General features: G+C 46.6%; 1 protein-coding gene across 1 annotated transcript in view; it reads left to right on the top strand.

The window, feature by feature from the left end:
- FMNL2 (formin like 2) overlaps window positions 1–17,120 on the top strand; it is a 136,577-nt gene that overhangs the window by 82,681 nt on the left and 36,776 nt on the right. The window contains exons 12-13 of the mRNA XM_085646226.1: window positions 8,081–8,101; window positions 15,410–15,534. Of these exons, the coding sequence (XP_085502352.1) occupies window positions 8,081–8,101; window positions 15,410–15,534 (146 nt within the window). The remainder of the gene's footprint in view (window positions 1–8,080; window positions 8,102–15,409; window positions 15,535–17,120) is intronic.

Raw genomic sequence — 17,120 nt, 5'->3', positions numbered from 1 at the left:
GCACTGAATGTCCCACTCATGTTCTTGTTTATGAAATAAATCTTTGCACCCTGCATACTTTGGTGTCATTTTAGTTTTACTGAGTTCTTTGGACAAAGAGTCCAATATTACCTGTGCCCTTACCGTTTCTAACTCTAGCGCATACCAGCGAAACAGTGCATCTGCACATATGTAGTCGGGATGCCTTTTTGTTTTCTTTAGTCCACCCAAGTTGCTGTTATGTCCACCTCAAATGACTACCTGGGAAATGCGAACAGCTTTGTAATCGTTTTTCTCTCCTGTGAAACTGGCAGACTGCGGTCTGGTTTTGATAGTCTTTGCTAAATACCAATCAGTCTTCTGCTGTTTACATGTCTTTTTATTGTCTTTTTTGATTTTATTTATGTAAATCCGAAAAAAAATGTAAATCACTTTTCAATGGCTCAGGTGCCTCTGGTTTCATATACAATACGTTTTTAAATATTACTGATAGTCGTATACTGCCAAGTATTGTTGCTGGCATACCTCTGTTTTGACATCATTTAAATCTAAGATATGTTTATAAGATTATCTGTAACCTAATCATTGGACCTCCCAAAAGTGTGGTTAAGAGCAATCTGTTAGCAAAACTGTCATTCTCAATAACACAAAAAAGACAAATGTACCTCCATCCACTCTCTCCAGTGTCCCACTGGGCATCAACTGACCCACCCACTGACTTGGACATGTTAGAATTGCATTGTGACTTATTTACAGTGTTTGTGTTATATTAACCTTAAGTATTCCTTAGAACTGAACAGTGAGTTTACCACTGCTATTCCCGACTATCGGTAGTTCAATATTATGTCTGCTGTTAGTATTTTATTTCCACGAACACTAGTTAACTAAAGTAGAAGTAGCAGAGTGTAAGCTTAATAGACCACAGATACGAACATACAAAGGATATGGGTGAAATGGCTTCAGTTGGCATTGGTTTACAGATTGAGTGGTGGTATACTGACTTGGTTCTGTAATGGGTAACTGGAGCAGGAATACATAAATAAATGGAATTGAAGACTTTTAAAAATACACAAAATATGGTTCTGTAGTAGGGGATCTCTGTGTATAGTCATAATCTAGTGAATAGTCCCGCCCATGTGCGCGGACCCCGGAGCAATAAAAAATAATCTCTAAAAGGTGACAAATCATGCAGACCTGCATACACCTTTAAGAGAGAATTTAATTTAAAGACAGATAATGCAGCCTCTACCCACAGGCTACACTGTCCAGTACTTCAACTAGAATTCCACCAACATCCACAAACAGCACTGCCTGTCTAGTTTTTCTCCTAATAGGAAAAAACCCTGCCTCTACCAGCAAAAGCCTCTGGAATGATAGAGAGGAAGGAGTGGACAGACAAGCCCCATAGGCTGCCATTATGTGGCTTGGAACAGGATACTGTGCCTTTAAGAACACTTTCCAGTTTTCCAGAACTTTCCCCAGTATCCCAGAATGCCCAGCAGGTCCCATTTACTTTAAGTTCTTTTTTCCGGCTCCTGCTAGCAGGACCCTGGAGCATTGAGCTCTACCTTTTTCAAGGTTTTTCATTGAGATTTTGGCAATTTTTGTCACTTTTTCTTGTGTTTAGTAGCTGGTACTGTCAACATGCCTGGCTTGTTCGACAAGTGCCCGGAATGTGGTCGAAAGAAGGCTAAAACTGACCCACACGAGGTGTGCATAGCTTGCCTTCCCCAGTCCCACGTGCCTGAAAGCTGTACCATCTGCCACTCGTTTTCAGCAAGAACCCTGAGGGACAGGATGAAGAGCAGGCTTCAAGCTCTGGAGGAGCGAAGACTGAAGGCACCAGGTGGGTCTGGAGGGGCTGATTTGGCCCATGCTGAGGCCTCTGGGGGGCTCCCCAGGGGCAGGAAGACCAGTAAGCGCTCCCGCTCCCCGTCGACGTCGAGGGCGTCGACGGCGACGTCGAGGAGGATGACCACCGTCTGTTCGCCGTCTCCCCAGGGCTCTGGGGAGAAACGGTGTCGACGATCGCCGTCGAGGGACCTGAATAGGCCGCCGTCGACTACATCGGCGTCGTCGGCGACGACGCCGTCTTCGACTGCGTCCAGCGGTCGACGTCGAGAGAAGACCCGGCGTCGGCGTTCGGCGTCGAGGGATCGCAGCTCGCCGTCGATGAAGAGAAGGAGATCGACGTCGAGAAAGCGAAGATCGCCGTCGAGGCGGAGGTCGCCGTCGAGGCGGAGGTCGCCGTCGAGGCGGAGGTCGCCGTCGAGACATAAGTCGACGCCGAGGAGGAGATCGACGCCGAGAAGATCGCCGTCGAGGCACAGGTCGACGTCGAGGCACACGTCGACGTCGAGGAAGAGAGAGTCGCCGGGATCGGTGTACTCAGTGGTGTATACCCCGCCTCGGAGGTCTCCGTCGCCTCCTCCTCTCCCACCTCTGCCACCGCCTCCTCCACCACCACCACCACCGCCACCTCCTCCACCACCGTCTCCACTTCCTCCACCGCCTCCTCCGCGGCCGCGGCCTCTGTCTCCGCCACCCCGGCCTCTGTTGCTGCCAAGCACTCCTGCGGTGCCGCCGCCGGTCCCCCCGAGGTCGGTTTCCCTTCCACGGTACCCGACTCCGCCGCAAGGGACCCCGAAGCCACGACGCCCACGGTCGCCTGGACCAGCGAGACCGGCGGACAGGCCTAAGCCGAAGAGGTCGCGCTCCCGTTCTCACAGGAGGCGACGATCGCGGAGCCGAGGGCGATCCTCGTCAGACTCTAGACGACGCCGCAGAAGGTATAGGTCCAGGTCGCGCTCCTCGGACAGGGACCTTTCCCCGACGCTGTCGGACTCCCCGGGGACTAGGGTGTCGCTGGTGGACGACTTGGTCTCGTTCCAGGAGGTGCTGTTGCGAGGGGCTGCGAAGCTGAATATCACGGTGACGGTTCCAACACCCACGACGTCCGTGATATTTGAGACGCTTCATAAAAGACACTTGTCTCGCCCCCTCCTGCCTCTCGTGCCTGGACTGGTGGAACCAGCTTTGGAACTGTTCCTCACTCCCGCAACAGCGAAGGCCGCTCCGTCCAGGCTCATGAAGAAATATAGGGCCCCGGAGTCGGATCCGTCATTCTTGAGAGGGGACCCGAAACCGGATTCGGTTATCGTGACGGCGGCGAGAAAACAACATGCGACCGCCCCGGCCTCCACGGTGCCACCGGACAAGGAAAGCCGCTGGCTGGACTCTGCGGGCAGGAAGGTGTGTGGTACCGCCGCCACCACGATGAAGGCGGCGAGTGCAGGGGCGTTGTTGGGCCGTTACGACTGGGCCCTGTGGGAATCCCTGCAGCAATATGCGGACCTCCTGCCACGAGACAAGAAGGAGGACTTCTTGGAGACGGTGCGCGAAGGCATGCTGGTTTCTAACCAAACGATCAGCGCAGCAGCGGATATATCGCTATTGGCCGCCCACGCCTACTGTCATGGCGTCCACCAGCGGCGCCATTCCTGGTTGCGCCTGACGTCCCTCAAGCCGGAGGCGCAGCAGAGAGTGGCCAACCTGCACTTCTCGGGGGGAACCCTGTTCGGGAAGCATGCGGACGATGAAATGGCCCGCATGAAGGCTGAAGCGGAAACCCTGACGGCCGTCGGGTTAGAGAAGGCCGAGAAAAAGAAACGACCGTTCCAGAGGAGGTTCGGGTCGTCGGGCCGAGGGCGTGGGCAGGGCTCGGGACAGCAGCAGCCACAACAGCAGCAGTTCCGCAAGCCCTTCCAGAAGCGCCAGAGGGGTAGAGGTGGCCAGCAGGCTACTACCACAAACAAGGGCCCGGCCGGGTCTCGGCCCTGAGCTGTTACTTCCCCCTCAACCGTTACCCACTCCAGTGGGGGGAAGCATTCGATTTTTTCCGGCAGAGTGGAGAAAAATTACTCAGGACAAGTGGGTGCTGAATATTGTTTGCAATGGATACAGTCTTCGGTTCATCAGCCCGCCTCCAGCGATTCCGCCGGTCAGCTCTCGCTTCCAGCTGAGGGAGCTCCAGGCGGAGGCAGACATCTTGTTGAGAAAAAAGGCGGTAGAAGAAGTACCTTTGTCTCAAAGGGGAAGAGGTCTGTACTCTCGGTTCTTCCTCGTTCGCAAGAAGGACAAGAACGAGTTCAGGCCCATTCTGGACTTGCGACAAGCAAACAAGTGGATTCGCAGAGAAAAGTTTTGCATGCTATCGTTGCACCAGATTTACCCTCAGCTGCAACGGGGAGACTGGCTCTGTGCCATAGATCTACAGGATGCGTACTTCCATGTGCCCATAGCACAGAAGCACAGGAAGTTCCTGCGATTCCAAGTCGGCGCCAATCACTATCAATACACAGTACTGCCATTCGGGCTAAAGTCTGCTCCCAGGACTTTTTCGAAGTGCATGGCGGTGGTGGCGGCACACCTGCGGAGGAACAAGGTGTTTGTCTACCCGTATCTGGACGATTGGCTGATCAAGGCGTCATCCTTCGAGGAAGCGCAAGAACACTTCCGTTGGACGTGCGAGCTCTTGAACAAGCTGGGGTTACACGTCAACATGTCCAAATCGGTCCCTTCTCCGGTACAGTGCATACAGTACCTGGGGGCCTCCATAGATACGCGGTCAGCAAGCGTGTCTCCTTCGGAGGAGAGACGGTTATCACTCCTTCGGAAGGCTCAGGACCTCAGGACTGCTCCATCGACGACTGTGAGGAAGGTGTCGTCTCTACTGGGATCGATGGCCTCCTGTATCTTCCTCACTCCGCACGCACGTCTACAGATGCGACCACTGCAGGAGTGCTTGGAGGATCAGTGGGATCAGAAGACAGGCTCTTGGGACGACAAGATCCGACTGTCTCTACATGCTCGTCAGTCTCTGAAGTGGTGGTGTTCGGCGGAAAACCTCCTCAAGGGGGTTCCCTTCCACAAGGACATTCCCACGACGAATGTGGTGACGGATGCTTCTCTCCAGGGCTGGGGTGCGCATTCCGGGGACCTGCAGATTCAGGGGAAGTGGTCTCCTTTGGAATCGACGTACCACATCAATTTCCTGGAACTCAGAGCTGTCTTCCTGGCACTGAAGGCTTTCCTTCCGTCCTTCCAGACCAACTCGCTGCTGATACAGACGGACAATACAACCACGATGTATTACCTCAACAAGCAGGGGGGGTCGAGATCGCGCACTCTGTCGCAGGAGGCGCAGGCGATCTGGCGCTGGCTGCTGGCCCGAGGATTGACGATCACGGCCACGCATCTGCCAGGGGTGCAGAATGCTCAGGCGGACGCCTTGAGCAGGCTGATTCAGGAAAACCACGAATGGGTCATAAACGACGAAGTATTAGGAGAAGTCTTCGCAAGGTGGGGGACTCCAGACGTAGATCTGTTCGCCACCGCCGAAAACAGCAAATGCCGAGACTTCGCATCCAGGTACTACCAGCGGGGGACGCTGGGGAATGCGCTATGGATCGATTGGTCGAACAGCTTTCTGTACGCTTTTCCACCCATTCCCCTGATTCCGGCGGTGCTCATCAAGCTGTCCCAGTCCAGGGCGCGGATGATCCTGATCGCCCCGGAGTGGCCCAGGCAGTGGTGGTTCACGGACCTTCTTCACCGGTCTCTCCTTCCTCACATGCGGTTGCCGTGCAGGCCGGACCTTCTCACGAAGTTCGGGGGGCGGATGGTGCACCCCAACCTCTCGTCTTTGAGTTTGGCGGCATGGCTCCTGAAATAGTGCAATACGGTCATCTGAATCTACCAGACGATTGTATGGACATTCTGAAGGAGTCTAAGCGACCTTCCACTAGGACATCCTATGCTTACAAGTGGAAGAGGTTCTGTATCTGGTGTAAGTCCAAGAACTTTGATCCGACAACATGTAAGGAAGATGTCATCCTTCCATACCTTTTGCATCTGGCGCAGTCTGGCCTTAATTTCCATTCCATTAAGGTTCATCTGGCTGCTTTGACTGCTTACAGGAAGTGCCCGTCACAGACGTCCTTCTTTCAGATTCCTGTGGTCAAGGATTTTTTGGAAGGCTTGAAGAAGGTGTTCCCTCCTGTCAGACTTCCCTCGCCTTCTTAGGACTTGAATGTGGTGCTGTCCAGACTGATGAGAGAGCCTTTTGAACCTATTCACAAGGCTTCATTGCAGCACCTATCCTGGAAGGCGGCGTTCCTAGTGGCCATTACATCGGCCCGCAGGGTGAGTGAACTTCAGGCATTATGTTGTCAAGAACCTTATACTGTGTTTCATGCTGCTAAGGTTGTGATGCGTACTCACCCTAAGTTCCTTCCTAAGGTTATCTCTGACTTTCATGTCAATCAGACCATAACTTTACCTACGTTCTTTCAGAATCCCTCTTCACCAGCGGAAAGGGCTCTCCATTCCCTGGATGTCCGAAGGGTGTTGAAATTTTATCTGGATAAGACCAAGGATATTCGTAGGTCTGACCAATTGTTTGTTAATTATGGCTCAGTCAGGACTGGTCTTGCGACCTCTAAGCAGTCCATCTCTCGGTGGATTGTGTCCTGCATACAGTTGTGTTATCAAAAGGCTAATAAGACCTTAGGGGGTAAACCTAAGGCTCATTCCACCAGGGGCAAAGCTGCCACGACGGCTTTGCTGCGTAATGTTCCGATTGCGGAAATCTGTAAGGCGGCCACTTGGAAGTCGGTCCACCATACCTTTGCTGCGCATTACTGTCTGGACTCGGATGCCAGGGCAGATGCTCAGGTTGGGCAGGCTTCGCTGCGAAATTTGTTCGCACAGTAGTGGTTGTGTCTTATGTGTTCTCCACCGCTTTTGTTGTGTGGGGATGGGCTTGCCATTCTATTCACTAGATTATGACTATACACAGAGATCCCCTACTACAGAAGGAGTAGTTTCTTTTCTGTAACTCCAGTTCTGTAGTAGGGGTATCTCTGTTATAGTCATAAGCGCCCGCCCTCCTCCCCGGTGGAGAGATACTTATTCATATGGAGAATGCTACAGGTCTGGCGTGCTACGCCTTCAAAAAGAACTGAAAGTAAATGGGACCTGCTGGGCATTCTGGGATACTGGGGAAAGTTCTGGAAAACTGGAAAGTTTTCTTAAAGGCACAGTATCCTGTTCCAAGCCACATAATGGCAGCCTATGGGGCTTGTCTGTCCACTCCTTCCTCTCTATCATTCCAGAGGCTTTTGCTGGTAGAGGCAGGGTTTTTTCCTATGAGGAGAAAAACTAGACAGGCAGTGCTGTTTGTGGATGTTGGTGGAATTCTAGTTGAAGTACTGGACAGTGTAGCCTGTGGGTAGAGGCTGCATTATCTGTCTTTAAATTAAATTCTCTCTTAAAGGTGTATGCAGGTCTGCATGATTTGTCACCTTTTAGAGATTATTTTTTATTGCTCCGGGGTCCGCGCACATGGGCGGGACTATTCACTAGATTATGACTATAACAGAGATACCCCTACTACAGAACTGGAGTTACAGAAAAGAAACTACTCCTTACCCTATACATTGGAGTAGGATGCAATTTTAACGCGTTTTGTGGACAAAGGTGCCTTTCTGTTTTTTCATACTAGCTCAAAAAAGGCCCTCCTACCAACTATGAACTTTTTGCTATTTACTTTTTTGTATACTGGCGGGTGCAGCCTATGTGTTTTTCTATTGGCATGACCAAACTTACTCCTTGGAAAATTGTTATGCTAAAAGGGTATCTACAGTGGTGCAATGCGTATAGTTAAAATGTATTACTGAATAAGCAGTCACTGTGACAAGTACATATTATATGCTTGGCTTAGTTTTAGCTGCTCCAGCGTGCTTTTAAGTTTGTGAACTTTATGTAGGGTTAACTTGTGGTCTAACATTTTTTCCACTAAATAGCTTAAAAAAGATACAACCCTTGGCTAAAGTTTGTTGTTACATTTTCTCTATGGAATTAGGAGTCTTAGAAGTCCAGACAGTGTGTTGGTATCTCCTGTTTTTGAAAAGTGTGTGATAAATCACTCTTGCTGCGATTATTGCTGAGTCTCTATGTGATCTTTGGATTATGATTATCTAAGTTTTTTCTGCTAAGCTAACCTCTGACTTCTTTCTCGTTTTGTTCTGCTTCCTCAAAGATGGACCAATCAAGCTTTTCTGTAGGTTTCTTTTTCCTGTCTCTCTTGCGTGCACCCATTTCATGTCATTTTTTCAAGTGGCGTTACACCTCATGCTATTTTCAGTGCAAACGCAAAATGTAGTCTGAAGAAAAGCATAAGCACCCTCTCAAACGACGTTGAGAGCAGTCTCCCGATCCATTCTATCATTCTTCATCCTATACCTCTGTCCTCTCCATCACTCCTCTTCATTTCCAGACTGCAACTTTCAATGCCACACACTTTTCCATGATCCTAAAAAGCGGTATACGGCGAATGAGTCCAAAGGAATATGCAGGTTTGCAAGAGGTATTAATCCATCACTGCTGCTCTCCCTGCTTCCTAGCGAGATTGAGTCTGGCTGGGGTAATGAGAAGTAACTGTGGCATTGAAGTGAGCAACTAAGTAGTAGGCCTAGATGAGAATGTCATCCGGCGCCTAAATGCTGGTAACTGTGCTTACATGAAGGGGTACAGTTCAGTAGAATCTGTGCACTTCTGTTTCAAATCCCTACAACTGTCTACATAAACTCTGGGCTCATGTGTCTTAATTTGAAATCATCTTACTGGTCTAAAGTTAACTCAGTGAAAAGCGTAACTGCAATCATTTTGTCTTGACCAACTTAAGTGCTGTTGCAGGAACAATCAAATACACAAAATGCTGTTTGCTGAATAGATTGACAGAAGGTTTGCACTGAAAATACTTCATTAGTGCCACTGTTTCTTGTTGTCATTGCATGGATTTCCCTTGTGTTTTGCTGGGCACGTTGCATGCATATTTGTGTGTCTGTTTTATTGTACTTCATTGAAGTTGTAAAAGGTGCTTCTAGACGGCATAAAGCTTAGAACATTTCATTGAGCTCATTTTACCATCCGATACAGAGTGATATTTGGACATTGCTAGCATTTAATATGACACACATTAGGCTCGTTGGCTGTGCAGCAGTTATCCCAGTACTAACCTCTTTGCCTTCAAGAATGTCTCACTCTGAAAATGTCAAAGGTCAAGGAGAGACTACCCCCCACGTTGGTCTTTTTTTACTGTGGGAGTAAGAGTATTACAAAATATGCCCCATGCTTCGCATTCATTGGGCATTGAGAAGTGACGCATATGTACACTTGGAATTACTAGCACTTCTTAAATGCTGGGGTCATGTAAGTAATAGAACACATACAGTTTTCAGGTGTCTCCACTGATTAGTGTGCTAGTGGCTTCAATTCTGGCCTTGGAGAAGATTAATCCCCTCGCATAGTGTATACACGTCAATTTGAAATCAATCTCCCAGAAGCAGCCAGCCCTTTGGTAGCTGTTTCATCTTCATAAGGGCCTGAATAAATTCTCACAAAGTGTCTGTATTTGTTCAAGAAGTAATTTGACAGCATTTTTGTTGAAATATCTTTTTTTAGTTTTTCATTTTACTAAAGCACAGATTGTAGAAAAAAACATTGCGTTACAAGTTAGAGGTTTCTTTAACATTATTTATAAATATCACAAGGGTACTGTCTCCGCTTACGTTTGGCTCACCAGCACTCTTAAGGAGACTCTCTTGTATGTCTATGGGGTTGTGGCTTTACTCCTAGCTCTTCAAACCTTTAATGGATTTCATTCTTTTTGCCCATTACCCTTTTTTCCTCTAACATCTTTTAGTTCTTCATGTTCAACTTATCATAACTGAATAAAAAAAAGTGTAGATCACTGGATACTTGTAAGTCTTCACGAACATTCCTATGTTTATGATGTATAAATGTTCTTTAACAGGCTGCATGTTTGGGCAGCAATAAAAGTATAATGCATAATGGTAGTTTCCAGTCTTGTAATGGAATAGTCCAAATGTACTCTCAAACCTGATGCAGTCCCTTTCTCATTGTCAGAAGCAGTACAAGTAGATTGGGCTGTTCCCATGTATAAACCCTCCCACAAACCTCCGCCTCCCCCATAGCTTTTTCATGCTCCGCTCTTGGTTGACTTTAAGCCTAGATGTATTCCTATATTATGTTAAGCTTTTATAAAAACCTCTGAACTCTAGATCTTCATGGCGCAGTGAACTGCAGTAACCTGTCTTCACATGAAATGTACCTGAATGACATTTCTAAACTGAACTATGTGGATGGTCCATATTCATTTTCAAAACCTTGATTCGATTTTAAGGAAAATTATAAAAATGCATTAAAAAAATACATCATACATAAAACAATATGTGGCTGGTCCTTATCATATTGTTAGTACAGGGAGAACTTTTGCAGGAAAGTAGGTCTAAGTCCTGGACTGCTTTTATTAGCAGCATGATCAATAAACAGTGACTATAAAGGTGTGTTTATGGAAGTCATTGCAAATTTGACAAATATTTGTTTTCATTGTGAGCGTAAACCATAACCTTCCCTCGCAGACTGTTGGTTGTAGGCATTCTTGTTTCCTTCTACTTTCATTGACAGTGATTATGGCAGAAAAGATTCACATTTGTTAGTGCATCCTTGTGTTCTTTCTGTGGACATGTTGAAATATGTTAATTTATGTTGATAAAGGTGAAGTATACTAGTGTGACCTTCACAGACCACACTAGCCTGTGTCTGACCTTGCAAGCATGGAGTACCAAGCAATGATAAAAGTTATTTTATCCCTGCCTGTTCAAGAAGGGGTTTTGATATTTTTCAGGAGACCATCACTGTTAACCTAGAGATCACTAGATCATCCTAATAAAAGAGGATAAAGCTTATTGGCCCCTGGGAGGGTTCAGGTCCAGTGAGACACTGTGATCCAGTGGCAACTCTTCGCTCCAACCACTAAATTGAGCTGTGCCTCAGCCTAGACAGCTCCTCTAGAAATCATACAATTCATGCAGGACCATATGTGCCTCTGCAGAGGACTGGACTGTAGTTCAGGCATGGGATGTAAGAGAGGTTGGGCTTCATGCCTCGTGTGTCCATTCTGTTTTTCTCATCTTGTTTCTGTCACGTCCATTCTCTGCGAGGACTCTAGCGACTGCTGCAATGGTAGTGAATAAATCTTAGGTTGCACAAAGCGCATAAAGTGTCTGCAGCAGTGCAAGTGTGCTTCATTTCTGCAGAAAGAAGAGCTGAAGTTCCCGGAGCAGGTTGCATATAGCTTCGGTGTCGTCTTTAATCATAGGTTGCTTAGATCAGTCTGCTCTGCTCAGAGCAGCCATGTTTTCACTTCCTAGAGTGGCCCACTGTGTGGTTTAAGAGAAATATTTTCTGCTTGGCGGGAAACAATAGTTCCCCTCATAGCTCATCGGAGCGCATCGTGCTGCTGGTTCAGTGTGAGATGCAAGAATGTCACAGCTATCTCGAGCATGTAAGAGTGTTGGCTTTATGGGGATTGGATAACCTCCCTCATTGCCTCTTAAATCAGTCGACACCGTTTAAAGAATCTTCGCACAGTGCCGCACAGCACACTAGAATGGTAACTCGAAGAGGACAAGTGTCAAACTTGTAGAAAAACAGTGGCTTCTAGAACCACTCAGGATTAGTTCCAGTGCAGCGGAAATTGTGAGGAGAGTTTAGCATGGTTGTAAGGCCTCGCTTACGGAAGCCCTGTTGGCTGGGGTACCAAGAACACAGGCAAAATGGCGGCACCTCTCTGATGGTGCTTGTCAGTAATACTGATCCCACCAGAGCAGCAGTGCCATCTGCCCGTAGACCCCCAAGTATAGAAATTACAACTCATTTGAGTAATGTTACTGCATGGTGGCCTGTGCCGATGGCTGGCTCTTGAAATGCACTGGTTAAGCACAGACATTCCCTGTAGTTGGTTAAAATGGCCCCATCTGAATAAGGGCTGCATTTCTTGCCCATGTGTTTACAAGTCCAGGACCACAGTGAGGGGGGATGAGAAGTTGTAAGGTGGTTGATGGTCAAGCACCCATTTTGGAGCTTCGGTACTTTCCAAGAAAAGACCCAAAACAATGCCACAGCCAGAGACCGCACATCTGGAAACCGCTTTTATCAACCACAGTAGACGTGTCCGTCAGCGTGTTAAGGTTAATTAAAATGGAAGGAAAGCAACATTAAAGTTGTTCGGATTTAAAGAAGGGGCAGCCATGTTCAGCCCAGTGCCATAGATGTTGACAGCATAAATATTTGCCTCGTGTTTGCTGTGTATTTGCACCGCACGTGCCCTCCAGTCTCAGCCCGCACATCTATTTCATGTTCAGCCATTGATCTGTAAGGTCGTGGGCTTTTAACAAACGGGTTGTTTGTTCAATCCTTTTGAACAGTGCTGCGTTTCCAATCAGTCTAGAGAACCGGGTCACGAATCCTTTACAACTCCATCCAGTTACAGTGCACACATTGACAATGCGCTTCATAAAGACGCTGTTTTTGCAGCCAGTCGATATTTCTGCCTTTTCTTCCAAATGTCTCTTTTGCTTGTTTTTACCTCAAGCTGGGATTGCTTACGCACTGACTTGGCCTCTGCAGTGTATTTCATGCCAGTTAATACTCAACACATTATGTCCATCTTGGTCTTGTTCGTCTCTCTCAGAGCTCAGAGGAACATGGGGTCATCTCACTACCCAGAGTCTCACAGAAGCGTACACCTAAGTTGCTCTGCCTCTTACTTCATTGATCTCGATCCATATAATTAAAGGTCTCGTTATTTTACCGATTTTATATAAAGAATATAGACCGGAAAATATTTTCATGGATGTACCTAATTTTAAAAATGGAAAAATACAGAAATGTGCTCTATTTCATTATCCCTTTGTGCTGTCAGTCCTAATCAGAAGCTAGCTGTCAATACTACCACCATAGTGAGTTTTAAAAAGATTTGCTTTCCTGCTGATGCTTAAATAGATGTAGATGCCATGTGTGTTAGAACTACAATGTGTGAGTTCACATTTATTGTTTAAAATAATGTGGAAATGAACCAGTTGCAACTTAATTCTCTCACCGATCTAAAAAAACGAACTGGTTAAATACTAATAAACAGAGAAACAATAAATATAAATACTGGCGCAGATTTGAAAAGAAAACATGATCGTGTGAACCATAACTATGATCGTTGAATGCCACGCTGTTCATTTCCACCAAAGATGTCCTCGCTCCGCAGATGTTTTTCTTTTAAAACTGCCCCAATGATTTGGATCTTGTAGCCTAGGTTTGCTTGCGGACAAACTGGATCACAATGGAATTACAAAGTATATCACTGTTGGAAAAAACTGCTTTATCCAAGCAGTGCACCGCTGGTTCACTAGAGTATTGCAGCAAATAACACGAGCCAACCCGGGCTCCAAGCTTCGGTTGTCACAGCCATTGGTCCACTGCTCCCCATTTTCCACACTAAACTTGTGCTTGGTCATTTGCACCCATGGCTCGCATCCGTGCACCCGAAGCTCTTGGGAGATGCTGCCAAGCAGTCAGTATCACTAGTATGTCCATCATAAACTTTATACCTTAAAAGCAGGACAGTGTGCTAACCTAAACACTTACAAATTGTGTTGGATTCCTCCAACTGACTGGCTTACAAATAGTGACCGTTTTGCTGTGTAAGCAGGACCAGAAAATACCTCATTCTTGGGTTGGAGAAGCCTCAGAAAATACCTCATTCTTGGTTTTGAAAAGCCTCGGAAAATATCTCATTCTTGGGTTGGAAAAGCCTCGGAAAATACCTCATTCTTGGGTTGCAGAAGCCTCAGAAAATACCTCATTCTTGGGTTGGAGAAGCCTCAGAAAATATCTCATTCTTGGTTTCGAAAAGCCTCAGAAAATATCTCATTCTTGGGTTGAAAAGCCTCCGAAAATACCTAATTCTTGGGTTGGAAAAGCCTCGGAAAACACCTCATTCTTGGTTTGGAAAAGCCTCAGAAAATATCTCATTCTTGGGTTGAAAGGTCTCCGAAAATACCTAATTCTTGGGTTGGAAAAGCCTCGGAAAATACCTCATTATTGGGTTAGAGAAGCCTCAGAAAATACCTCATTATTGGTTTGGGAAAGCCTCAGAAAATCTCATTCTTGGGTTGGAAAGCCTCGGAAAATACCTAATTCTTGGGTTGGAAAAGCCTGCTTTTCCTACTCCCCCCTCCTTTGGCTCTGACGACATCCTTCTTCATAGTCATCTTTCCTCAAAGTCATATGCTGTGTTCTATGTTCTGGACCACAACTTGCGAGTTATTACAATGTTACCCGGAGGGTGCCCTCTGCATAGAAATGTGTGCACATTGTCCCATGTCGCAAAGGGTGGTGCTACTGTCTTTGGTAGCACCATTCTGCACGTCTTTACGTAAATGGATGTCTCTTATTTTTTCATGGTGGTTCTTATTACTAAGAGTATCTTGGGTGTCGCACAAAGGCACCTTGGTTCTCGCCATGCCCTGTACCAAGTAGACCGCCCGAAAGTCCCCTAAAGAGAAAGCACCTCTCCTTCAGCTGGCTACTAAAATAAGCCAACTCAAATTTGAACAGTTCTAACCCCGGGTATATTTTAATATTTAAAGACACATTTCACCTGTAATTACCGCTCTCTTATTGCACTTAAATGGGGCTTTGTCAGTCTAAATTTCTTCTCCTTTGAGGTGGATGTACCTGCATTACGTGTCACTAACAACAACAACAAACAAGCCTGAAAAATGTGTTGCACGTTTTCTTAATTTTTATAATGTTTTGCATGTGGTCTCAACATGTGTTTTTAGCTCTTGAAAAGGTAGACCCTCACTTATTGGCGTCTGCATGGTATGGAGCACATTGAGTGGTAGTATAAGGATTCAGAGTCTTTGCATGGGTTTGTGAAGAAAAAACACCTGAACAAAAGGATTTGTTCATTTTTTGCCCAAGAGCCATCAGTAACTAAATCTCAAAAGCTAAAACATGTTTTCGTAAACGAAAGCAGCTGTTTCTTACTTTCATGCATCCCTTTTCATTTCTTTAAATGTCATCTGATTTGTTGCTACTACCAGCCTCCTTCTGAGCTCTCCAGCAATTCTGAAATTGGGGACCGTGTTTGCTTCCGATTTCAGTTGCGTGCTCCACGCAAGTTTAGCGTTGACCTGAGGTTTTCCCTGCGCAGACTCCTACAGGCTCTACCTGGAAGAATGTGAACAGGAAACTCATATTGGAAACGTCAAAAACCTAGTTTTATCAGTAAAACTGAACAACATTTTATGCCCCAATGCAGAACTGGCAATCACTTGGGGGTAATATTGCATCTTTGGGTAATAGTATGTTCTGTGGAAGGGTTTAGCGACCAAAATTCATGCCAACCCCTACTAAGGCCAAGCCTCCCTTCAAAGTTTGTTGTTTTAATGGTCTAGACATTTTCTCTTGCAGTTTATAATTTTCTTCTGTCGATTGTCCTTAGCGGTGAAGATCAAGAAACCTATCAAAACGAAGTTCCGCATGCCTGTCTTCAATTGGGTCGCTCTGAAGCCCAATCAGATCAATGGGACGGTCTTCAACGAGATCGACGACGAAAGGATTTTAGAGGTAATTAATGTATCAGGTGATAGTTATACTGATTTACGATTAATATTAAACAGAACAACCTGTACATTGACCAAGAGCCTCTGTCCTTTAAAGAACTGTGGTCCGCTTGTAATTCATTACTGCACAGCGAATGTTTCCCGAACCACTTTTCAGAGCAGGAGCTTGCATTGTCTTTGTTCACTAAACTACAACCACCAGTCCAAAGCAAGAATACTGCTGTATTACTTATATATTTATTTAACAAATTACACGATTAAAATCTTCAGTGTGAGTTGGTGCACTCCTCTGCACAGCAGTGTAATGCTACCATGCTAGCCCCTTAGTTCTAGTCCTTGGGGATGACATGGCTTTCAGGAAGGGCTTGTAATCCCTTTTTGTTTGGGAGACCTTTAGCGGAAGCGTTTGCAGCTCTTAATGCAGCAGTTTCATCTTCTAGAACTGCCAAAAGGTTCCTGAGTATTAACTGGCGTTTCTGAGAATGCGGTGCTCACCGACAATCCAAAGCCGCCTTGTCCTCGTGGAGCTCGTCGAGTTTGTTTCACCAGAGGCTTGTGTTTAATGCTCCATTCCCATCTCCTTATGCCACTTTGTTTGCGTGCTTCATCTGATCTATTTTGTATTCGTAAATACCCTTCCTTAGACCTTAAGTGTGTTACCTAACTGGTAATAGTAGTGCCCCTCTATTTATGTGCCCCTTAGCACATTGAACGCATTTAAGCCTTTCAGCTGTGCGTTCCCTGCTATTGCACCCTTATTACAAGTGGCCTCTAAATTCTGATGGGGTCGGTAACCAGTAGCACTGGTGTTGTGGAAGAGCGGTCAGGTGGAGGGAGGGGCAAAGGGTCACGGGGCGACAAAATTAAAAAATTAATAAAAAGTAAACTTACTGCAGCTGGCTGCTGCACCCTCTTCTGCTCCTCTTCGCACAGGCTTCCTGACTCACCTGCGGCCGATCTTGATGCTGCTCTCATGTCGTGAGAGGAGTGTCAGGATTGGCCTGAGCGCTCTGAATTTGCAATCCCAGGTAGACTGGGAGCCTGTGCCTGCTGTCTCCAACCAAGCAACACAGCTTGGTTGGCGACAGCTTCAGTGCGTATGACTGTTTGGCCGGCCTGAGAGAGCCAGCCAAACTATCATGCACACTGACAACAGTGCTCACCACTCCTCCTGCAGCCTGTCATCCCCCATGGTCCCACCCCCAAAGGCTCGACAAGAAAGAAAAAATAAAACGATAATAAAACGTGTTTCATTATTGTTTTATTTTTCCTTTCCTGCCATTTTGAGGCAGCTGGCTGGGGGGGCGATGTTCCTCCGCCATAGCAGAGGAGCCGCCACTGCCAGTAACAGCATAGTTCTCTTTACTTTTACCGCTAGTCGTCGGCTGCTGAAAACAACTGAAATCTGTGTGTGAAAGTAGGTGAGAAGATGAGGCATTACCTTGGAAATTAGACCTGGAATTACCGATTCCCTAGGTAATTCCTCATTTGTAAGTGGTCCCTTGTAACGGCATGCATTTTCCTGACCCCCGGAGTTACTGGTACCCCCTGTATCAATAACTCCTGCAGTGGGGAAATCCAGCCAATTTA

Source organism: Triturus cristatus, chromosome 3_1, assembly GCF_964204655.1.
Source record: "Triturus cristatus chromosome 3_1, aTriCri1.1, whole genome shotgun sequence".
NCBI lineage: Eukaryota > Metazoa > Chordata > Amphibia > Caudata > Salamandridae > Triturus > Triturus cristatus.
The sequence above is the reverse complement of the archived record's forward strand: the minus strand, read 5'-3'. Positions and strand labels throughout refer to the sequence as shown.